This window comes from Pongo pygmaeus, chromosome 6 (assembly GCF_028885625.2).
Source record: "Pongo pygmaeus isolate AG05252 chromosome 6, NHGRI_mPonPyg2-v2.0_pri, whole genome shotgun sequence".
Classification (NCBI taxonomy): domain Eukaryota; kingdom Metazoa; phylum Chordata; class Mammalia; order Primates; family Hominidae; genus Pongo; species Pongo pygmaeus.
Window position 1 is genome coordinate 48,033,799 of NC_072379.2, and position 18,340 is coordinate 48,052,138.

General features: G+C 37.7%; 1 protein-coding gene across 2 annotated transcripts in view; it reads left to right on the forward strand.

The window, feature by feature from the left end:
- AMPH (amphiphysin) overlaps window positions 1-18,340 on the forward strand; it is a 250,218-nt gene that overhangs the window by 187,412 nt on the left and 44,466 nt on the right. For both annotated transcript variants that reach the window (XM_054496470.2, XM_054496471.2), the window contains exons 12-14: window positions 10,567-10,683; window positions 14,412-14,435; window positions 16,806-16,829. In XM_054496470.2, coding sequence (XP_054352445.1) covers window positions 10,567-10,683; window positions 14,412-14,435; window positions 16,806-16,829 — 165 coding nt within the window. The remainder of the gene's footprint in view (window positions 1-10,566; window positions 10,684-14,411; window positions 14,436-16,805; window positions 16,830-18,340) is intronic.

The following is an 18,340-nucleotide window of genomic DNA, read 5'->3' on the forward strand; positions in this document are numbered from 1 at the left end:
TCAGGCATCCCCTGGGGATCTTGGAACATAACTCCTCCAAATAAGGAAGGACTAGTATACTACAATAAACCTTGTTCCTTTGTGGAACAAATACTTGGCAACATCATTTTAAATGACTGAAAGATTTTCCATTCTAAGACTGCAATATAAAGCACTTGAACCCTGTCCATGTGCTATATGACTCACATTAACTGTAATGTACCCATCTGGAGCAATCTTGTTATAAGCTTCTAACCACGAAGGTAAATTTTCCTAGGCCACTGCTTCATTGTAATTGTTGATGAAATGCTAAAACTTTACTCACTGTTAGAAATTGTAAATTGTGACTTTTACGTGAAAGGTATTTCTATTACATAAAAGATAACTTCTGATTGGCCTTGTTCCTAAAGATTTTATTTAACCTCTCTGTCTTAAGCTTCCTACTCCACCTCTTTTGCCTCATTGGGAAGTCACAAGTGTCCAGCACAATACGTAGGATGTAGTAAAGGTTTTCAAAATATGTTTAATGAAAGAATAAAAGATGAAAATCTCTAGAAGATGAAAAGAGGAAAATCTCTATGCCTTCATGGTGATCTGGCTTACTATAATACTGTGTTATGATTAAAGAAATTTTGTGTATGGGTGTGTGTGTGTGCGTGTGTGTTCATCTGTCTGTTTGTCTGCGTGCAGCCATGAGGATGGTTTAGAGACTATATGTTTTATTTCTAAGTGGTTTTTTTGAAGTGTTTACAGATTTTATACATTTTATTCAAATTCTAAAGGTTAAGATCCTCAGAAAATGTGTTGTGTGTATGCTCTGGAGGCTAGATTTCTGGGTCAATCAAATACTTGCAAACTACCTACAGATGCATCACTACTAAATGTTTTATGGCTATAGTTATATATTGAAATCTCTTTTACCTGATATGCTTATAAAAATAATGCCCAAAAGGATGCATAGTTAATGTAAAAAAATAGTAAATTACAGAGAAGCAAAAAGTAAAACTTCAAAAGTAAAAGTCTGTTCCCCAGGACTCACTTTTACTAATTTTGTGTGTAAAATGCCACTTTTTTCCATTTAAATAGTAACTGAAATGTGGCCGGGCACGGTGGCTCATGCCTGTAATCCCAGCACTTTGGGAGGCCAAGGTGGGTGGATCACCTGAGATCGGGAGTTCAAGACCAGCCTGGGCAACATGGAGAAATTCTGTCTCTACTAAAAATACAAAATTGGCTGGGCATGGTGGCGCATGCCTGTAATCCCAGCTACTTGGGAGGTGGAGGCAGGAGAATCGCTTGAACCCAGGAGGCGGAGGTTGCGGTGAGCCAAGATCGTGCCATTGCACTCCAACCTGGGCAACAAGAGTGAAACTCCGTCTCAAAAAAAAAAAATAGTAACCGAAATGTATATTTTTGGAAATGTAATCATTCTATGTCAGATTTTTAATTTATGATTTTTTAGTACAAATATAACAAAAGTATTTCCATGTCAATTTAGTATTTATTTTATTATTTTAAATAGCAGCAGAGCACTGTGTTAAGAGAATGTGCTATGGTAGGTTTAACCCATCTGCCACTATTAGATTCTTTTTAATCTTATTAGTAAGCTCTATTGATGTGTGATTGATCTACAATAAACTGTACATATTTACATATGCACATATATGATGAGTTTGCACATACATATATACTATTAAACCATTACCAGAATCAAGATAATGAATATATGTCACCACAAGAAGTTTAGAAGTTTTCAGAGCAACTTTTTAATTTGTCTTGCTCCTCCCCATTGGCGCCAGCATCTCTAGGCAAACAATCATCTTCTGTTGCTATACATTAGTTTGCATTTTCTAGAATTTTATATAAATGGAATCCTATAGTATCAGAAAGCATAGTTTTTGGTTTACGAAATTCATTAATGTTGTAGCACATATCAGTACTTCATTCCTTCTTATTGAGTAGTATTCCATTGTATGGATATATCACAAGTTATCTGATGGTTGTTTGAGTTGTTTCCAATTTTTGACTATTATAAATAAAGGCACCATAAGCACTTGTATACAAATATTTGTGTGCATGCATGCTTTCATTTCTCTTGGATGAATACCTAGGGATAAACTAGCTAGATCATACGTTAGGAATAAATTTAATTTTTTTTTCTTTTTCTTTTTTTTATTTTATTATTATTATACTTTAAGTTTTGGGGTACATTGACAGATTTTCTGAAGTGTTTGTACCATTTTATATTTTCATCAGCATTGCATAAGAGTTCTAGTTCATCCACATCTTTGCCAACACTTGGCATGGTTAGTGTATTAGGCCATTCTCACATGGCTATAAAGAAATACCTGAGACTGGGTAATTTATGAAGAAAAGAGATTTAATTGGCTTATGGTTCTGCAGGCTTTACAGGAAGCATGGCAGCATTTGCTTCTGGGGAGGCCTCAGGGAACTTTTATTCATGGTGAAAGCAAAACAAGAGCAGGTGTCCAACATGGCAGGAGCAGGAGGAAGAGAGAGAGAGGAGGGAGGTGTAACACACTTTTAGACAACCAGATCTCTTGACACTCACTCACTATACAGTACCAAGCGGGGTATGGTGCTAAACCATTCATGAAAACTCTGCCCCCGTGATCCAGTCACCTCCCACCAGGCCCTATCTCTAACACTGGGATAACAAGTTGACATGAGATTTGAGTGGGGACACAAATCCAAACCATATCAGTCAGTATTTTTAATTTTAGCTATTCTAGTAAATGATAGTGGTATTTCATTTTGATTTAATTTGCATTTCCCAAATGACTAGTGGTGTTAAGTATTTTTTCATGTACTTATTTAACACCCATATATCTTCTTTGGTGAAGTGCCTGTTAAAAACTTTTGCTCATTTATTTATTTTTTAACTGAGTTTTTGGGACCTCTTTATCCATTCTGTATACAAGTCCCTTATTAGATAAGATTTGCAAATACTCTCTCCCAGTGTGTGGCTTTCTTTTCATTCTCTTGGCAGTGTAATTTGGAGAGTAGAATTTTTTTATTTGATGAAATCCAATTTATCCATTTTTTATGGATTATATATTTCATGTAACATCTAACCCAAGATAAAAATCGCAAGGTTTTCTCTTAATATTTTTTAGAAGTTTTATCCTCAGGTGTTACGTTTAGGCCTGTGACCAATTTGGAGTTAATTTTTTTATGTGGTACAAAGTATGTGTTGGAATTTATTTCTTTAGAAATGAATATTCCATTGTTGAAAAGTATTCTTACTCTACTAAACTGCCTTTGTACCTTTGTGGAAAATTAGTTGTACCTTTGTGGAAAATTAGACAACTAATTATCTATCTATCTAATATATATGTATATACCATATATATAGATAGATAGATAGATATATTTCTGGGCCATATGATTATCCATTGATCTTTTTGCTTACCTTTGTGCCAGCAGCATGCTATATTGATTATTGTCATTTTATAATATCTTGAAATCAGGGTCATTAGGGTTAGTCTTTCAACTTTGTTCTTTTTCAGAGTTGTTTTGGCTATTCTAGGTCCTTTGAATTTCCATATGAACTTCAGAATCAACTGTAAGTTGATATTGTATTATTTCCTGGGCTGCTGCACCACAACTGAGTGGCTTAAATTCAAACCCCGCCCCCCCAAAAAAATGTTCTCTAACAGTTTTGACAGCTAGATGTCTGAGATCAAGGTGTCAGTAGGGACATGCTCTCTCTGAAGGCTCTAGGGGAGGATCAATCCTTTCTTCTCTCCCAGCTGCTGGTGGTTGCTGAAAGTCCTTGGGGTTCCTTGGCTGCAGATACATCACTCCAATATGCACCTTGGTCATCACATGGCATTTTCCCTGTGTGTCTGTGTGCTTGTGTCTTCACAGGGCATTCTCCTTGTGTCTACATATCCAAATTTTCCTCTTGTTACAAGGCCACCAGTCATTGGATTAGGACTCACTCTAATCAGTATGACCTCATCTTTATTTTATTACATTGGTTCAGACCCTGTTGTCAATTAAGGACAATACGGGTTCCAGATAGGCATGAAATTTGGGCGGGAGGTACTATTCAAAGCAGTACAGATATTGAATCATGGTGCACCGCATCTATAGATCAATGATAACTGAGTCATCTGATGCATAGACACAGTATATCTCTCCCTTTATTAATGGTCTTCTCTAATTTCTCTCTGCCATGTTTTACAGTTTGCAATGTACATTGCACATCTTTTGTTGGGTTTATCCCTAAGTATTTTATATTTTTATTGTTATTATAAATCGTGTTCTTAAATCTGTTTTTTCTGGTTGTTCACACTATTATCTATAAGTACAACTGACTTTTGTATATTGATGCTGTATCTGCAGCTTTGGTAAACCGAATTATTCGTTTCTATAGCTTTTTTGTAGATTTCATTGGATTTTTCTATATATATAATCATATCTTTTATGAATAAAGTTTACTTCTCTCTTTGCAATCTAGGTGACTTTTATTTATTTTTCCTACCTTATTTCATTCTTGTACCACCAGAATAATATTGAGTAAAAGTAGTAAAGCAGTCATCCTTGTCTTGGTCTTAGAGGAAGAACATGTAGTATTTCACTTTTAAACATGGTGTTTGTTACTTGTAGGTTTCATTAGATGGCTTTTATCAGATTGAGGAAGTAGCCTTTTATTCCTACTTAGAGAGTTTTAAACAGGAATTAATGTGGATTTTCTCAAATGCTCTGCTGCATCTGTTAAGATGATCATATGAGTTTTCTTGATAGTTTGTTAATATGGTGAATTATACTTATTGGTTTTCCAATGGTGAACCAACCATGAAGTCCCAGGATGAGCCCCATTTGGTAATGGTATGCTATCCTTTTTATCTATATATCCTTTAGTCAGTTTGCTAAAGCTCGGTCTAGAATTTTTACATTCCTGTTCATGGGGAATATTAATTTATAGGGTTTTTTTAAGAAAAGCATTTTTATGATTTAATACCAGGGTAATGGTATTGAATGAATTGAACTGAAAATCGATTGCTCCCTTTCAGTGTGCTGGTTACATTTGTGTTGGTATTATTTGTTGCCTAAATGTTTGATAGAATTCATCAGAGAACTCATCTGGGCTCTGTTTTGTTGTGTTTTCTTTTGTTTTGATATATTTCTATATAATAGATAATAGAGCAGTTCAGGGTATCTATTTTTCTTGAGTGATATTTTTGTATTTGTAGTTTGTGTTTCTCATGGAATCTGTCCATTTCATGTAAATTGTCAAATGTATTTGGAATAAAGTGGTTCATCATATTTCTTTATTATTATTTTTTGATATATCTAATATCTATGATGATGCTTCCCTCTCTCATTCCTAATATTGGTAATCTGCATCCTTGTTCACTCTCACTCTCTTTTTTACCCCAATTAGACTGGCTAAATGTTGATTAATTTTATTGATCGTCTCAAATAACTAGCCCTTGGTCTTATTGATTCTCTCTTTTTTCTTGTTCTCACTCTGTCTTTTGTTTTCTGTTTCATTGATTTCCACTCTAATCTGTATAATTTCCAGTTTCTACTTTGGTTTTTATTGCTCTGTTTATATTTTTTTCTAGTATTCAGGATGAAAAGAAGGTGAGGTTAATGATTTCAGACCTTTTTGTTTTCTTATATGGGAGTTTAGTGCTATAAATTTTTCCATAAGTACTGCTTTAGCAGCATCCCATACATTTTGATATATTGTTTTCATTTCCATTCAGGTTTCCAATTTCCACTTTGATTTCTTTTTTGACTCATTGGGTTATTTAGAAGAATATTATTTGTGGATTTTGCAGAGATCATTCTGGATGATTAAAATATTTGCAGATTTTCTAGAGACCATTCTGTTAACAATTTCCAATTTAATTCCAGTGTAGTCAGAGACCATACTTTATGTGGCTTGAATGTTTTTAAATTAGTTGAAGGCAGAAGTTATTCAGTGACAGTTTTTTCCAGCTGGGACACATGGAGTCTTAAAACAGAAGATAGACTACCAGGGAGAGGAAGAAGGCTGTATCTTACTTGATGAGGCCACTAGGACAAGAGTGGACTGAGTATGCATATGGCAGCCACTTTCATGCTGTGCTCTTTAAAAGGGCAAGTTTTTATTAAACTTTTATTTTAAGTTCAGAGGTAAAAGTGCAGGTTTGTTACATAAGATAAACTTGTGTCATGGGCGTTTGTTGTACAGATCATTTCCTCACTCAAGTATTAAGCCTAGTACCCATTAGCTATATTTTCTGATCCTCTACCTCCTCCTACCCTCCACTTCCAATAGGCCTCAGTGTGTGTTGTTTCCCTCTTTGTGAGAACATGTGGTATTTGGTTTTCTGTTCCTGTGTTAGTTTGCTAAGGACAATGGCCTTCAGCTCCATCCATGTCCCTGCGAAGGACACGATCTCATTCTTTTTATGGCTGCATAGTATTCCATGGTGTATGTATATATATATATATATATAAATTTTATTTACCCAGGCATTCATTGATAGGTAGTTATGTTCATTCCATGTCTTTGCTGTTGTGAATATTGCTGTGATGAACACACGCATGCGTGTGTCTTTATAATAGAGTTATACTGGGAACTTTAGCATTGTCTCTGGTGTCTGTGCAAGAAAGAGGTTCCATTTTGTTTATTTGTTCATTTGTTTGTTTGTTTTTAGAAATAAAATCTCAGATAGGGCCTTTAAAAAAGAATCAGTTGAGACCTATTTAATGACCTAGAATACTGCTTATCATGTTACATTTCCATGTACACTTGAAAAGAATATATATTCTCCTGTTGTTGGATAGAATGTTATAAATGTAAATTAGGTCAAATTTAGTCATAGTGTTATCTAAATCTTTTATACTATTGCTCATTTTCTCTCCATTTGTTCTTTCAATTATTGAAAGAGGAGTATTGAAGTCTTTCCTATAAAAGTGTGTGTGCTTTTTTATTTTTCTTTATAGCTCTCTTGGTTTTTGCTTTATGTTGAAGCTCTGTAATTGAGTGCATAAATGTTTAGGCAATGATCCTCTTTATCCATGATAAATTGTAAAATCCATCTATCACGAAGCCGTGGCAAGGCTAGGCATACAGATTATGCTCAAATTGCACATCTGCACTGGAAGAGGTCCGGTACCTTACTAATAAACTTAGATGTCCCAAGTAGAAGACACCTCATGAAACATAGCACAGATTATTATAATTGGCAATGTTTTCCTATTGGAAGATTTTCCCCTACTGTGGTTTCCACAGCTGGTCTCCTTTCTTAGGAGCACATTCCAAGTCACCCCTTGTAGATTTCTGATGGTAAAGCAGTACTTACAATCAAGTTCCCAAAAAGCTAAGAATGTTGAGACCATACCATGTGTACTCTAATTGTGATGAAGGTGTACAGGATTCATTTGTCTTGTTAAGGAAAATTACACTTTTCTGTGTTTCAACATGTGGTGACAGAGTTGTGAGTACATTCCTGCCCTTTTAAAAAGGAATACTACATAAGCAGGCAAAATCCTTTTGCTATTTTTGTAGCTTTACCAGAATATTCTTTGACATGAGTACCTTAAGGGATAATTCTCAAGATTAAGAGGGTAAAGCTAAGCAGAAGTTGAGCCTGAAAAAACCAGCCACATATTTTGAAGGCAGCCAAATTGGCATTATGGATATTCGATGACAGTAATTTTACATATTCACATGTTGTATTAGTCCATTTTCACACTGCTATAAAGAATTACCTGAGACTGAGTCATTTATAAAGAAAAAAAGGTTTCATTGACTCACAGTTCCACATGGCTGGGAGGCCTCCGGAAACTTTCAATCATGGCAGAAGGTGATGGGGAAGCAAGGCACATCTTAAATGGTGGCAGGAGAGAGACAGCAAAGGGGGAAGTGCCACACTTTAAGACCATCAACTCTCATGAGAACTCATTCACTATTGTGAGAACAGCATTGGGGAAACTACCCCCATGATCCAGTCACCTCTCACCAGGTCCCTCCCTTGACACATGGGGATTACAATTTGAAATGATATTTGGGTGGGGACACAGAGCCAAACTATAATCACATGTATGCATTGTTGCTAATGGTAATCAATAACATTAGCTTCCATTTCCATTTTGAGTATTTCCTAGATATTATGTACATGTGCATTTATCATCTTTATTATTCATGGTAATCCTATTAGGTCTTATTAATCCCATTTTATTCGTGAAGAAACCGAGGCTCAAAGAAGCTCAATTGATTGGCCAGGGAGAGACAGCTAGCAAGTGGTAAAATTGGGGTATAAACACAGATTGATCTCAATCAAAGTCTGAGCATAGCCCATTATAGTCTGATGCCTCATTTCATCCTTCATCTCTAAATTCCCATTTGAGCTTCCTTAAGGGGATTCATTAGGCTTAAAAGGAAATAATGAATATATTCACATGACCTAAAATTTTATGGAGAACTTGCAGAACTTTGAGAATTCCTCTGCAGATTCTTGGGGTTCCTAATTGAGAAACTTGGGTCTGGGGCATCAGTGACAGCCTGGCAGGAATTGGAGTCAGAGACACCAACTGCAGTCTTACCTCTGCTACATGGCAGCTGGGGGCCATGACCATAGATCACCATTCAGCCAATTCTCTTCATTCTCCCAAATGGAGAATTGCTGCCATCCCTCCCTCAATTTTTTGTAAGGATTATATTTGAAAAGGCAGGTACAATGCAGTTTGGAGAACATGGCAAGATAAATGCTTTAAAGGCAATAAAGTGTTGTCAACATTAGACTGCACCAAAGTGTGTTAACGTGAGGTAATGTCCATATGTGTAAAGTTCTTCGAACAGTGCCTATCATACTCCAAGTATAGTATGTTTACTAAATTTTAAAAATATAATTTTTACCAACATAAAAGTTGGGGAAAAACAAAGCTTATGCAGATTTTGAATAGGGAATCGGTTGATAGTTTTGTGATTGTAATTAGTAAAGAAAGTAGAGCTCTCAGAAGGGCATTATCCTTGTGAAATTTTTAAAAAGTATATATGGGGAGTTACTATGCTGCAAAATAGAAAATATAAGGCTAATAGCATGACATATTAGCAGCTTTCTTCTGCAATGAGTATGGATATGCTAAGGAAAGTATTTAAGTTATATCACCTCGCTTTTCTTTATTTTTATTTTATTTTTATTTTTGGTGGGGAATGGAGCCTCAGTCCATCACCCAGGCTAGAGTGCAGTGGCGCGATCTCGGCTCACTGCAACCTTCGCCTCCCAGGTTCAAGCGATTCTCCTGCCTCAGCCTCCCAAGTAGCTAGGACTACAGTCACACACCACCATGACCAACTAATTTTTCTTTTCTTTTTTCTTTTTTTTTGTATTTTTAGTAGATACAGGGTTTCACCATGTTAGCCAGGATGGTCTCAATCTCTTGACCTCCTGATCCACCCACCTCAGCCTCCCAAAGTGCTGGGATTACAGGCGTGAGCCACCGTGTCTGGCCCTCACTTTTCATACATTTCTCAGTTTTTAATGTCTGTGATGAATATTAATTAAAATAACTCCTGTTCTTCAAAAATCTGTCTCCAAAAATCTATTTTAATGTATACTTTACCCATTGGTTTGACGTTTCAATTTCTAGGCAACAAAGTTTTTTTAAAAAGAATTTTATATTGAATGCTAAACACATGTAATTTAAATTGTATGAAAACTGACCCCAACTCCCTTTTCTGTGATGTACTTTATGGGACTTTGTCTTAGCCTGGCCCTTTACTGTGTAACTTGAGCCTGAGTTATGCCAACTTCAAGCCCACATTGTTTTCATGTATTATGATACCACAAATAAATGAACAGATGATAATGTTTAGTATGATAGGTTTTTTTGTATTATCAAAGCAGGACTTTCGTCCTATGTCTTATTTGGCTTACCTTCTTTCTAATCCACAAATATTATTAATGGGAGCTCATTTTGAAGCAAATGTTGGGAGGCATGGCTGTCTCTCTCCTCTCTCCCTTCCATTCACCCTCACTCATACACATACACAATTGAAACTAACAATGCTAGGATGAAGACTGGATCAAATGATAACTAAATCAAGGGATACCGTGCCAGTGAGGGAATGAGGCAGTTGGGATGTGGTCAGCAGTACACAATGGCCCCTTCCTTGTAAAATTTTAGCTTCCCAGAAGAACATCAGCAGTATTGCTGTAATGATTCCAGATCTTGGCCCATTTTATCGATTGGGTCATCTGTAATTTCTTGATCTGAGTTCCCTGAGCTGACAGAGACTCCTTGTATCTTGGTACATTAGGATACATACTTGGAACATTCTCTTTGTTGAATGGACTTGGAGCTAAACAAAGGACAAGAGCTGGAGCCTGGGACACATTCCAGGGCAATTTAGGTTATACTTGGCCAGAGTCAGTTATTTCCTTCTCACTGCATTTAGCTGAGTGACCGGGTGCATATGGGTAAGCCACCATGCTTATAAAAGTGTGTTTTGGGGTTACCCAATAATAATATTAGAGAGAGTATACATGGGCTATATGATGGTCTTACCAGATTCAAGCTAATACATGTTTTGTTTTGTTTTGTTGTTTGTTTTAACAGAATGAAGTCCCTGAGGTGAAGAAAGAGGAGACTTTGCTGGATCTGGACTTTGATCCTTTCAAGCCCGAGGTGACACCTGCAGGTTCTGCTGGAGTGACCCACTCACCCATGTCTCAGGTATCAGGTGCTTTTTGGATGTTTGGAGATATTTCATAAACCTCAATAGGCTCAGTGTGGTAACCAATGATCCCTATACCTTTCATGACTACTATCTATTTTTATTTTTGGTTAACAGATATTTCCTAATAGGAAAGAGGGGTAGAAAGGGGACCTTATCAATATCAGCTATTCTAAGCCTCCCATGCCATCAGCTTTCTCTACCCATAGAGCTGGCATAACTATACATTCCTGTGTTCTCTCCCAGAGTAATTGTTACCAGTGCCCACTTTGCACTCAGAACTGTTCAGGTTTACAGGATACATTTTATGGCTTCCCTGGATGAAGCTCTTTCTTTTGGTTTTGGGTTTACTCTTCTTGCTGTTTTCTCTACTTCCCTTCCTCATACTTTGCAAGTTAAAGTGTGTTTGCAGTGACCATGAGAGCATGCCCCAGCAGAAGCCGTTTTCAGTGTTGGTAGTTCTGAACTTGATGATGCTGTGTTCATCCTCCCCATTGAAGAAGCTCCCCTCCTGTGATCATGATTATGGTTTGATGGAGAGTTGCCTTGCTTCCCCAAGCCTTTTTGCTCACCACTCCCTCACACTCCACATTTCTTCCTTTCTTATAGTTACTGTCATTACATTCTCTGTCGGAGGATACTGGTGGTAGGTGCCATAATGACCTGTGGGTAGGTCCTCTGAAATATAGTTAGTTTACAACTGTCTATGCTAATAGAAGGAAGTTAACTCAAAATTTGACAAAACAGAAATTGTTTATATAAGTACTTTGCATATGGTTGGAGCCCCACATATGAATTTAGGCAAATCCAAAGTTGCTAGAGTATGCTTCAAATGAATTAGTGCAAGAATATTGTAACATTCAACCTAGGAATTAAGACCTAGCTTGATTCCCTGGCTTGAAGCCTTCTTGGTATATCACAGTAAACTGCTAGGGAATAAATGGCTCAATATGAACCTCAATAAATAAGGATTATGTCTATTCCATGCTTTATTCTAGAATGTGATTGGGCTTCTAAAGGCTTTCCTGTTGTGCAATATGAACAATAAATGTCTAAACTGTTAATAAAGTAAGAAATTAATAGTCTAAACACTAGCCTTAAAGATGCTTTGCAAAAAAAAAAAATGGGTCTCTTAGGTGAATGTTCCAGGAAGCCTCCTGTATTAACTCTCTTCTAGAAGATTCATGATGTGCATTAGAATATTAAAGGCTGAGAAGTTCTGCAATTAAAAAAAACTGTTTGTATTTGTTTAACTTAGAGTTTCCCAAATTTGTTTGACCACAGAAATCTATGTTAACTACACTTTTCTTAATATTCATTGGAATGTTCTCTAAAACAATATTTTGAGAAATGCTAAAGTAGTGTCAGCAAGTTTGAGGGTTCCACCTTGGTGACCAAGAAAAGTACAAAGTGAATGTACATATAATTGAGTATACTTCCTTCTCAGAGATCTCTCATTGTATAGACAGCCTGCAGAATTCACAGGATTTCCTCTGCCTTACTCTCCCTACTTCATTTTTTTTTTTCTTTGAGATGGAGTCTTACTCTGTTGCCCAGGCTGGAGTGCAGTGGTGTGATCTTGGCCCACTGCAAGCATCACCTCCCAGGTTCACGCCATCCTCCTGCCTCAGCCTCTCGAATAGTTGGGACTACAGGCACCCGCCACCACACCCGGCTAATTTTTTGTATTTTAATAGAGGTGGGGTTTCACCGTGTTTGCCAGGATGGTCTCGATCTCCTGACCTCGTGATCCACCTGCCTCAGCCTCCCAAAGTGCTGGGATTACAGGCATGAGCCACCACGCCCGGCCCATGCTTCATTTCTTTTGTGGCAGACACAAAGTTTCTGCAGTGGATGCTGGAATGATTAGTGGGTGAGATTTCATAGCATTTCTGTCTACAAGTTTGAATCAGGAGGGAAACTTCTTTTATTTTAATTCATGATTACATTAATCCATAAATCATGAAACTGTGTGTGGCCTTATGACTAAGAGATTCTTCAAAATTAAACAAAAATGACCTTGGTTTAATCTTCAAAAGTCTTAGTTCTGAAGGACATATATCATCGCAGTGAGGGCAAGCTGTGTGTGTCCCTGTGCTCTTCTTCAGGGCTAGGTAATAAAACCCTCTGGCCTCCTGGTGGCCATAACTGAGTCACTACACTATAGTTGTCCTGCAATCCAGCTTTGATCATACCTCTCCTCTTTTGCTAAGAACAAAAGTCTTGACTGAATGACAAAAAAGGCACAGCACTGTTAGGTCTGCCTGGTTTCTTTCCTCTTCACTCAAAATGACCCCCTTTACCCATCACCTGACCCCATGTTTTCAAGTGATGTTCTTGCTGCTAGCAGAACACCTCATCTTGTGATCTCTGCAGTATCTGTGCACACTAACGTATCCTTTCATGATCCTGAGGACTGATAAACATGACATTTCATATTTCCTGCCTTCCTTTTAAAGAAAATACTGGTGATGTGTGCATTATACAGAGACATGTACTAGCTTTTATGATCTTTGATTCTTAAGGAGCTATGAAGCAATGAAATGAGAATCATCTAGATAATCAGAAAACATATATTAGATCCATGTACAAAAAACTGTGGCTTTCCATGGAGCTGTTCTCTCCTGTCTTAATCGTCCTACGAGAAGACGCTAAGCAAGAGACCAGGCAGACTGCATGGAGATGCAAGGCAGGCAGTGCAGAGCGGTTAGAATGGGACCCAACCACGTGGGTGGGTATGAATTAGAACCACAGGGCCCGCTTTCTATAATACAGAGCCCAAACGAGGCCTCTGCAGTCTCAACTGGAAACCATCATATTTTTAAGGTGGGAATGCCAGGTTCTCTAGTTTGCTGTTGACATTTAGTGATTCAAAATAAGTGCATAAACATGAATCCATTCTAGTCACAAAGACATGGGCATAACGGGATGTGGCTTTAGCAGCAATTCTCAATCATAAAGGAAATAAGAAAGAGAAGTCTCCCCTACTCCCTTCACCCATAGTGGAAGCCACTTGAACCATCTGGCCTCACTCCCCAGGATTCATAAGCTTTATAATTAAAATGCCAGTAGTAAGTGTAATTCATTCATGTCTTAGAGGGTGCTCTGCCAATTTGTATGATTACCAATTCATTGAGCAGTGTGTTATCATCTAATTTAACATATTGAAGAACTGTTTTTCTGGGGCTCATTTACCATCAAACTGGTCATCCTATATCCTCTTGAATGAGATGGGAAGGAAATAGCATTAGCAGTGATTAGGGCCTGCATTTCCTCAAAGATGTGATAAGCTCTAATATTTGGACACCTTGTTTACTTTATTTTAATGAGGTGTGTGTGTATGTGTGTATATATTAAAGTAACCTCATTCGTGTTTCAAATATAGTTTTCTACTCACATAGTGAAAGTTGAGATTGATTAGTCCTGTGCTATCCAAAGCTAAGTGCCATTTAAGCTTATATTAAGTATAATACAATTATGTAAAATTTAAAATGTGGTTTTGTTACCCTAGCACATTTCAAGTGCTTCAATAGTCACATGTGACTGGTGGCTACCATACTGGATAAGCACAGATATGGATCATTTCCTTCACCAAAAAAGTTCTATTGAACAGTACTGCACAAAATACTTAAAAAATGCTTATGATTTCAAGAACTTTTGTCACCTCAGCATTTTTTTATGTTTTGGATTTGCATAACTAACAGTATTTTTGTTTATTTGCTTTCAGACATTGCCCTGGGACCTATGGACGGTAAGCCACTAATAACTCTGTTGTCATGTATCTTGATCCCCAGAAATTTGGAAACCTTGTTATATTTTATTTCATTTGCAACAGAAAGAAGACTCATACATTTAATGATGATGTAGTCCCCTAGAATGATCATTAGGCCACTGAAAGTCTTGAGCATTATCAGAACCTGAAGATGATGGTGAAGGAACAGTACAGTGCACCAAACTCCTGGGTGAATAATGGTCAATAATTTGAATAATGGTCAAGAATTTGGCCCTTTGTTTCTTTCTGTGGTGGTGGCAAAAGGAGCTGTTGTAGTGAAGGACACACACACTTAAATAAAAGTCAAGGAAAGTGTGAATGAGAAAATGGAAGAGATGGGCTACTTAGCACATGGAACCATTGTTTAAAAATTATTGTATTCAGTGAGGCTTGGGTTAATAAGAACTTGAGCTTTAGAGCCAGATAGCCCTGGATTTTGGTCCAAACTCTACTACTTATATCCTTGAGATTTTGAGCAATTTCTTTTTTTTTTTTTTTTTTTTTTTTTTGAGACGGATTCTCACTCTGTCACCCAGGCTGGAATGCAATGGCGCTGTCTCGGCTCACTGCAAGCTCCGCCTCCCAGGTTCGCGCCATTCTCCTGCCTCAGCCTCCCGAGTAGCTGGGACTACAGGCGCCCACCACCGCGCCCAGCTAATTTTTTGTATTTTTAGTAGAGACGGGGTTTCACCGTGTTAGCCAGGAAGGTCTCTATCTCCTGACCTTGTGATCCGCCTGTCTTGGCCACCCAAAGTGCTGAGATTACAGGCGTGAGCCACCGCGCCCGGCCTGAGCAATTTCTAAAACTCTCTAAGCATCATTTTTTCTCATTTGTAAAATAAGGGTAACGATGCCTACCTCAGAAGGTTGTGTGAGGTTTAAATAAGATAATTGTAGAGTATGTAGCCTGGTGTCTGGTATGTATCAATAAAAGGTAGATATTATTACTGATGTTTATTCAGCTAATCTGATGTATAAGGATAACTACTCCATAATTTAGACTTGGGAAAGTGTCACAAACAGAGCTTTGTGGTGGTCTCATTGGTGCTGTGAAATTAGGTGATTGGTCACACACCTCTACAGCCTTATATCCCTTGGAGCAGGGTCTTTGTTTTAGAAAAGCCCTGGTGATGTGGTCTTAAGAACCCAGCTTAAGTTGTATGTTTTCTTCTTTTATAGTGAGGCAGCAAAAGGAAAGTTTGATAGATCTAGCTATTCATGGGCAATGCCACTTCTGAATTGACATTGCCACTTTCTTTCTCCCTTCAAAACAAAAAGATGGCTGTCCCTTCCTTCTGCAGTTGCAGGGCTTATACTGTACTCTTTAAGATCCTTGGAGCATCAAGGAAAGTGCTCAAGAAGAGAGATTTAAAATGTCTGTTGAAACCACCAATGACTAAGTTATATCTTTTCTAGTGAAAAGTTTACTCATATATTCACAAAAAGGCATTCATGGATTGATGTTTGAGTCATTTGAATTCTAACCTCAACTCTGTGTTAATTTCCTTGGAAATTAAAAAGACAATGCTATTTTTTGTTATTCTAATATTTTATATCTTTAGTGGAACTGTAACACATTTTCCTTCCCTAGCTGGGAGGGTATGGAGAGGGTGACGGTATCATCTAGAAAGAGCTTTTGAACATTTCAGAGGACAAACTTGTTAGGAATGGTAGCGATAACAAGAATGCAAAACAACAGCTTTCTGAACATAATTGCTCACAGCTATTAATCTTCTCAACTTTGCAAGATTTTTTCATTATGTGGAGAAAATGGCTGCTAATTTTGGGGAATGACATCAAGAGAACTCTGCAGGCAGTCAGACTGGTTAATATCAGACCATTCTCCATCTAAACACCCACCTCAAAGACAGAGCCAAGTATAGGATGAGTTTGGGGAATATTTTCTTCTGATACTGTGTCAGAGTGTGTGCTACTGTGTAATTTCTTGACCTCTAGTGCTTGATCTTATTCCGATGTTCTCAAACTTGCTTATGTGTTTGAAACTTCGCATTTCAGAGTCTGCTAAAGCAGAAGTCATGTACTAGCCTGAAACTTCACATTTCAGAGTCTACTAAAGCAGAAGTCATGTACTAGCCATAAAACATCCTTGTTGATGCTAGAAAATGAAAGAGGCTTTCTTTGTGTTTCAGTTGTGCCTTTTCTACAGTGGTCTTAGACAATTTTGGAGCAAAAATCATTCCTATCGCAAAACAAATTGTAAAATTTGTTCCTAAATCAGTAAAAGCTATAGCCTTCAGCAGAATGTTGACTCTAGACAGCATAGGATTTTACTCTATTAGTGAATTTTCTTCTCTTGCCTTATTGTTACTATTTTCTTTACCCATACAGACAAGCACTGATTTGGTACAGCCGGTAGGTAAATATCCAGAACATTCTGGATTTTTTTGGTATTTGACATGCATTACATACATAGTATATTTTCTAGAATGAACTGTTTCCCCATGGCATTGCTAGTCATAGATTTAAACCTTAAGCCAATGAATGTAATCACTTTCCAGTTTGGTTTTACTGGTGCTACTCGCCTGAAGAGCTTTGTGTTTCTCATCAAATCTTACCATGTTCTGTTTCATCTTCTGTTTTTGTTTTTTTCCCTTTGCTTTTCTGCATACGTTAAAGACTGACTCTTCAGAAAGTCTTTCCTTGTGTAACCTGATCATGGAGGAAACTCCAGACAGTGGGTTGGCGGAAGAAATTCAAAGATCTCAAAATGATATAGGTGCATTTACTTGGGGCTCTGACGCTAGTACAGACAGGGTCAGCCAAGAAATTACCTCAGGTGGGTTTGGAGAAGACTCTGCATGTCCCTCCGAAGCAGAGCAAGACATAAGATTATCCACCAGACTGCTTTCATCTGCTGACTGGCCCACTGTAGCTGAACAGGGTGAGCATGCCCCGGGGCCAGCCTTTCCAGGTGGAAATGAACAACTGCCCCCAAAGCCTGTGCCGGAGGCTGGAGTAGCCATTGCTGCTTGTGTGGAGATGGAGCAGCAGTATGACCCACTTGACTCAGACATGCTAGCCATGGACACAGCTGGCCTGTTCAAAGAAAGTCATGAAGATATGAAGAAGCCAGATGAAGAGGAAGAGAAACAGAAGATAGAAGATTCTCTGTGGGCAGGTGTGGAGGCATGTCAAAAGGTAGACACTGGAGCTATTGATATCAAGACACTAGAAGGTACAGAGGAATTTGAAGAGAAAGCATGTGAAAGGACAGGAAACAGAGTGGTAGATCTTCTTAATACCATAGGAAAGGAAGACCATAAGACCTTAAAAATTAATGAAGTGGAAACCAGAAAAGATCTAAGAGCAGGGTATAAGGAAAGTACAAACACCAGTGAAAATTCTTTTGAGAAAACTGACCTATTAGAAAAGAACATGGAAGGAGGAGATATGGCAAAAGAACTTAGTGACAGAGACCAAGGTCTACATGATGGAATTCAAAAGGTAATCAATAATTGTGGAATGATAGAAGGCTTTGGAGCCAAACCTGCCAATCACCCAGATATCTTGAATCCATCTCTCCAGACCTACTCTGTATCTAATATTGAAGATGGCAGCCCTGAGGGATGGGATTTGACTAGAAAAGACATAAAGAAAAATGCAATAAACACTCCCAACCATGATATGATATTTTACCCAGCACAAGACAGTACAGATGCTGAAGAAATTCAGTGTGAGACTGTGTTAAATGCTCTTGTAGGTGACAGGGATAAAAATCAGGCTGTTTTATCAATAAAACTTGAAGTAGAAGCTCAGTCTAGGACTGACCTTAATTATTCTCTGGGAAGAGATGCAAACAGAAGAGATTTATGTTCATGTAAGGCAGAAAGTTCACTAATAGAAGGGTCTGAAAGAACAGTAAC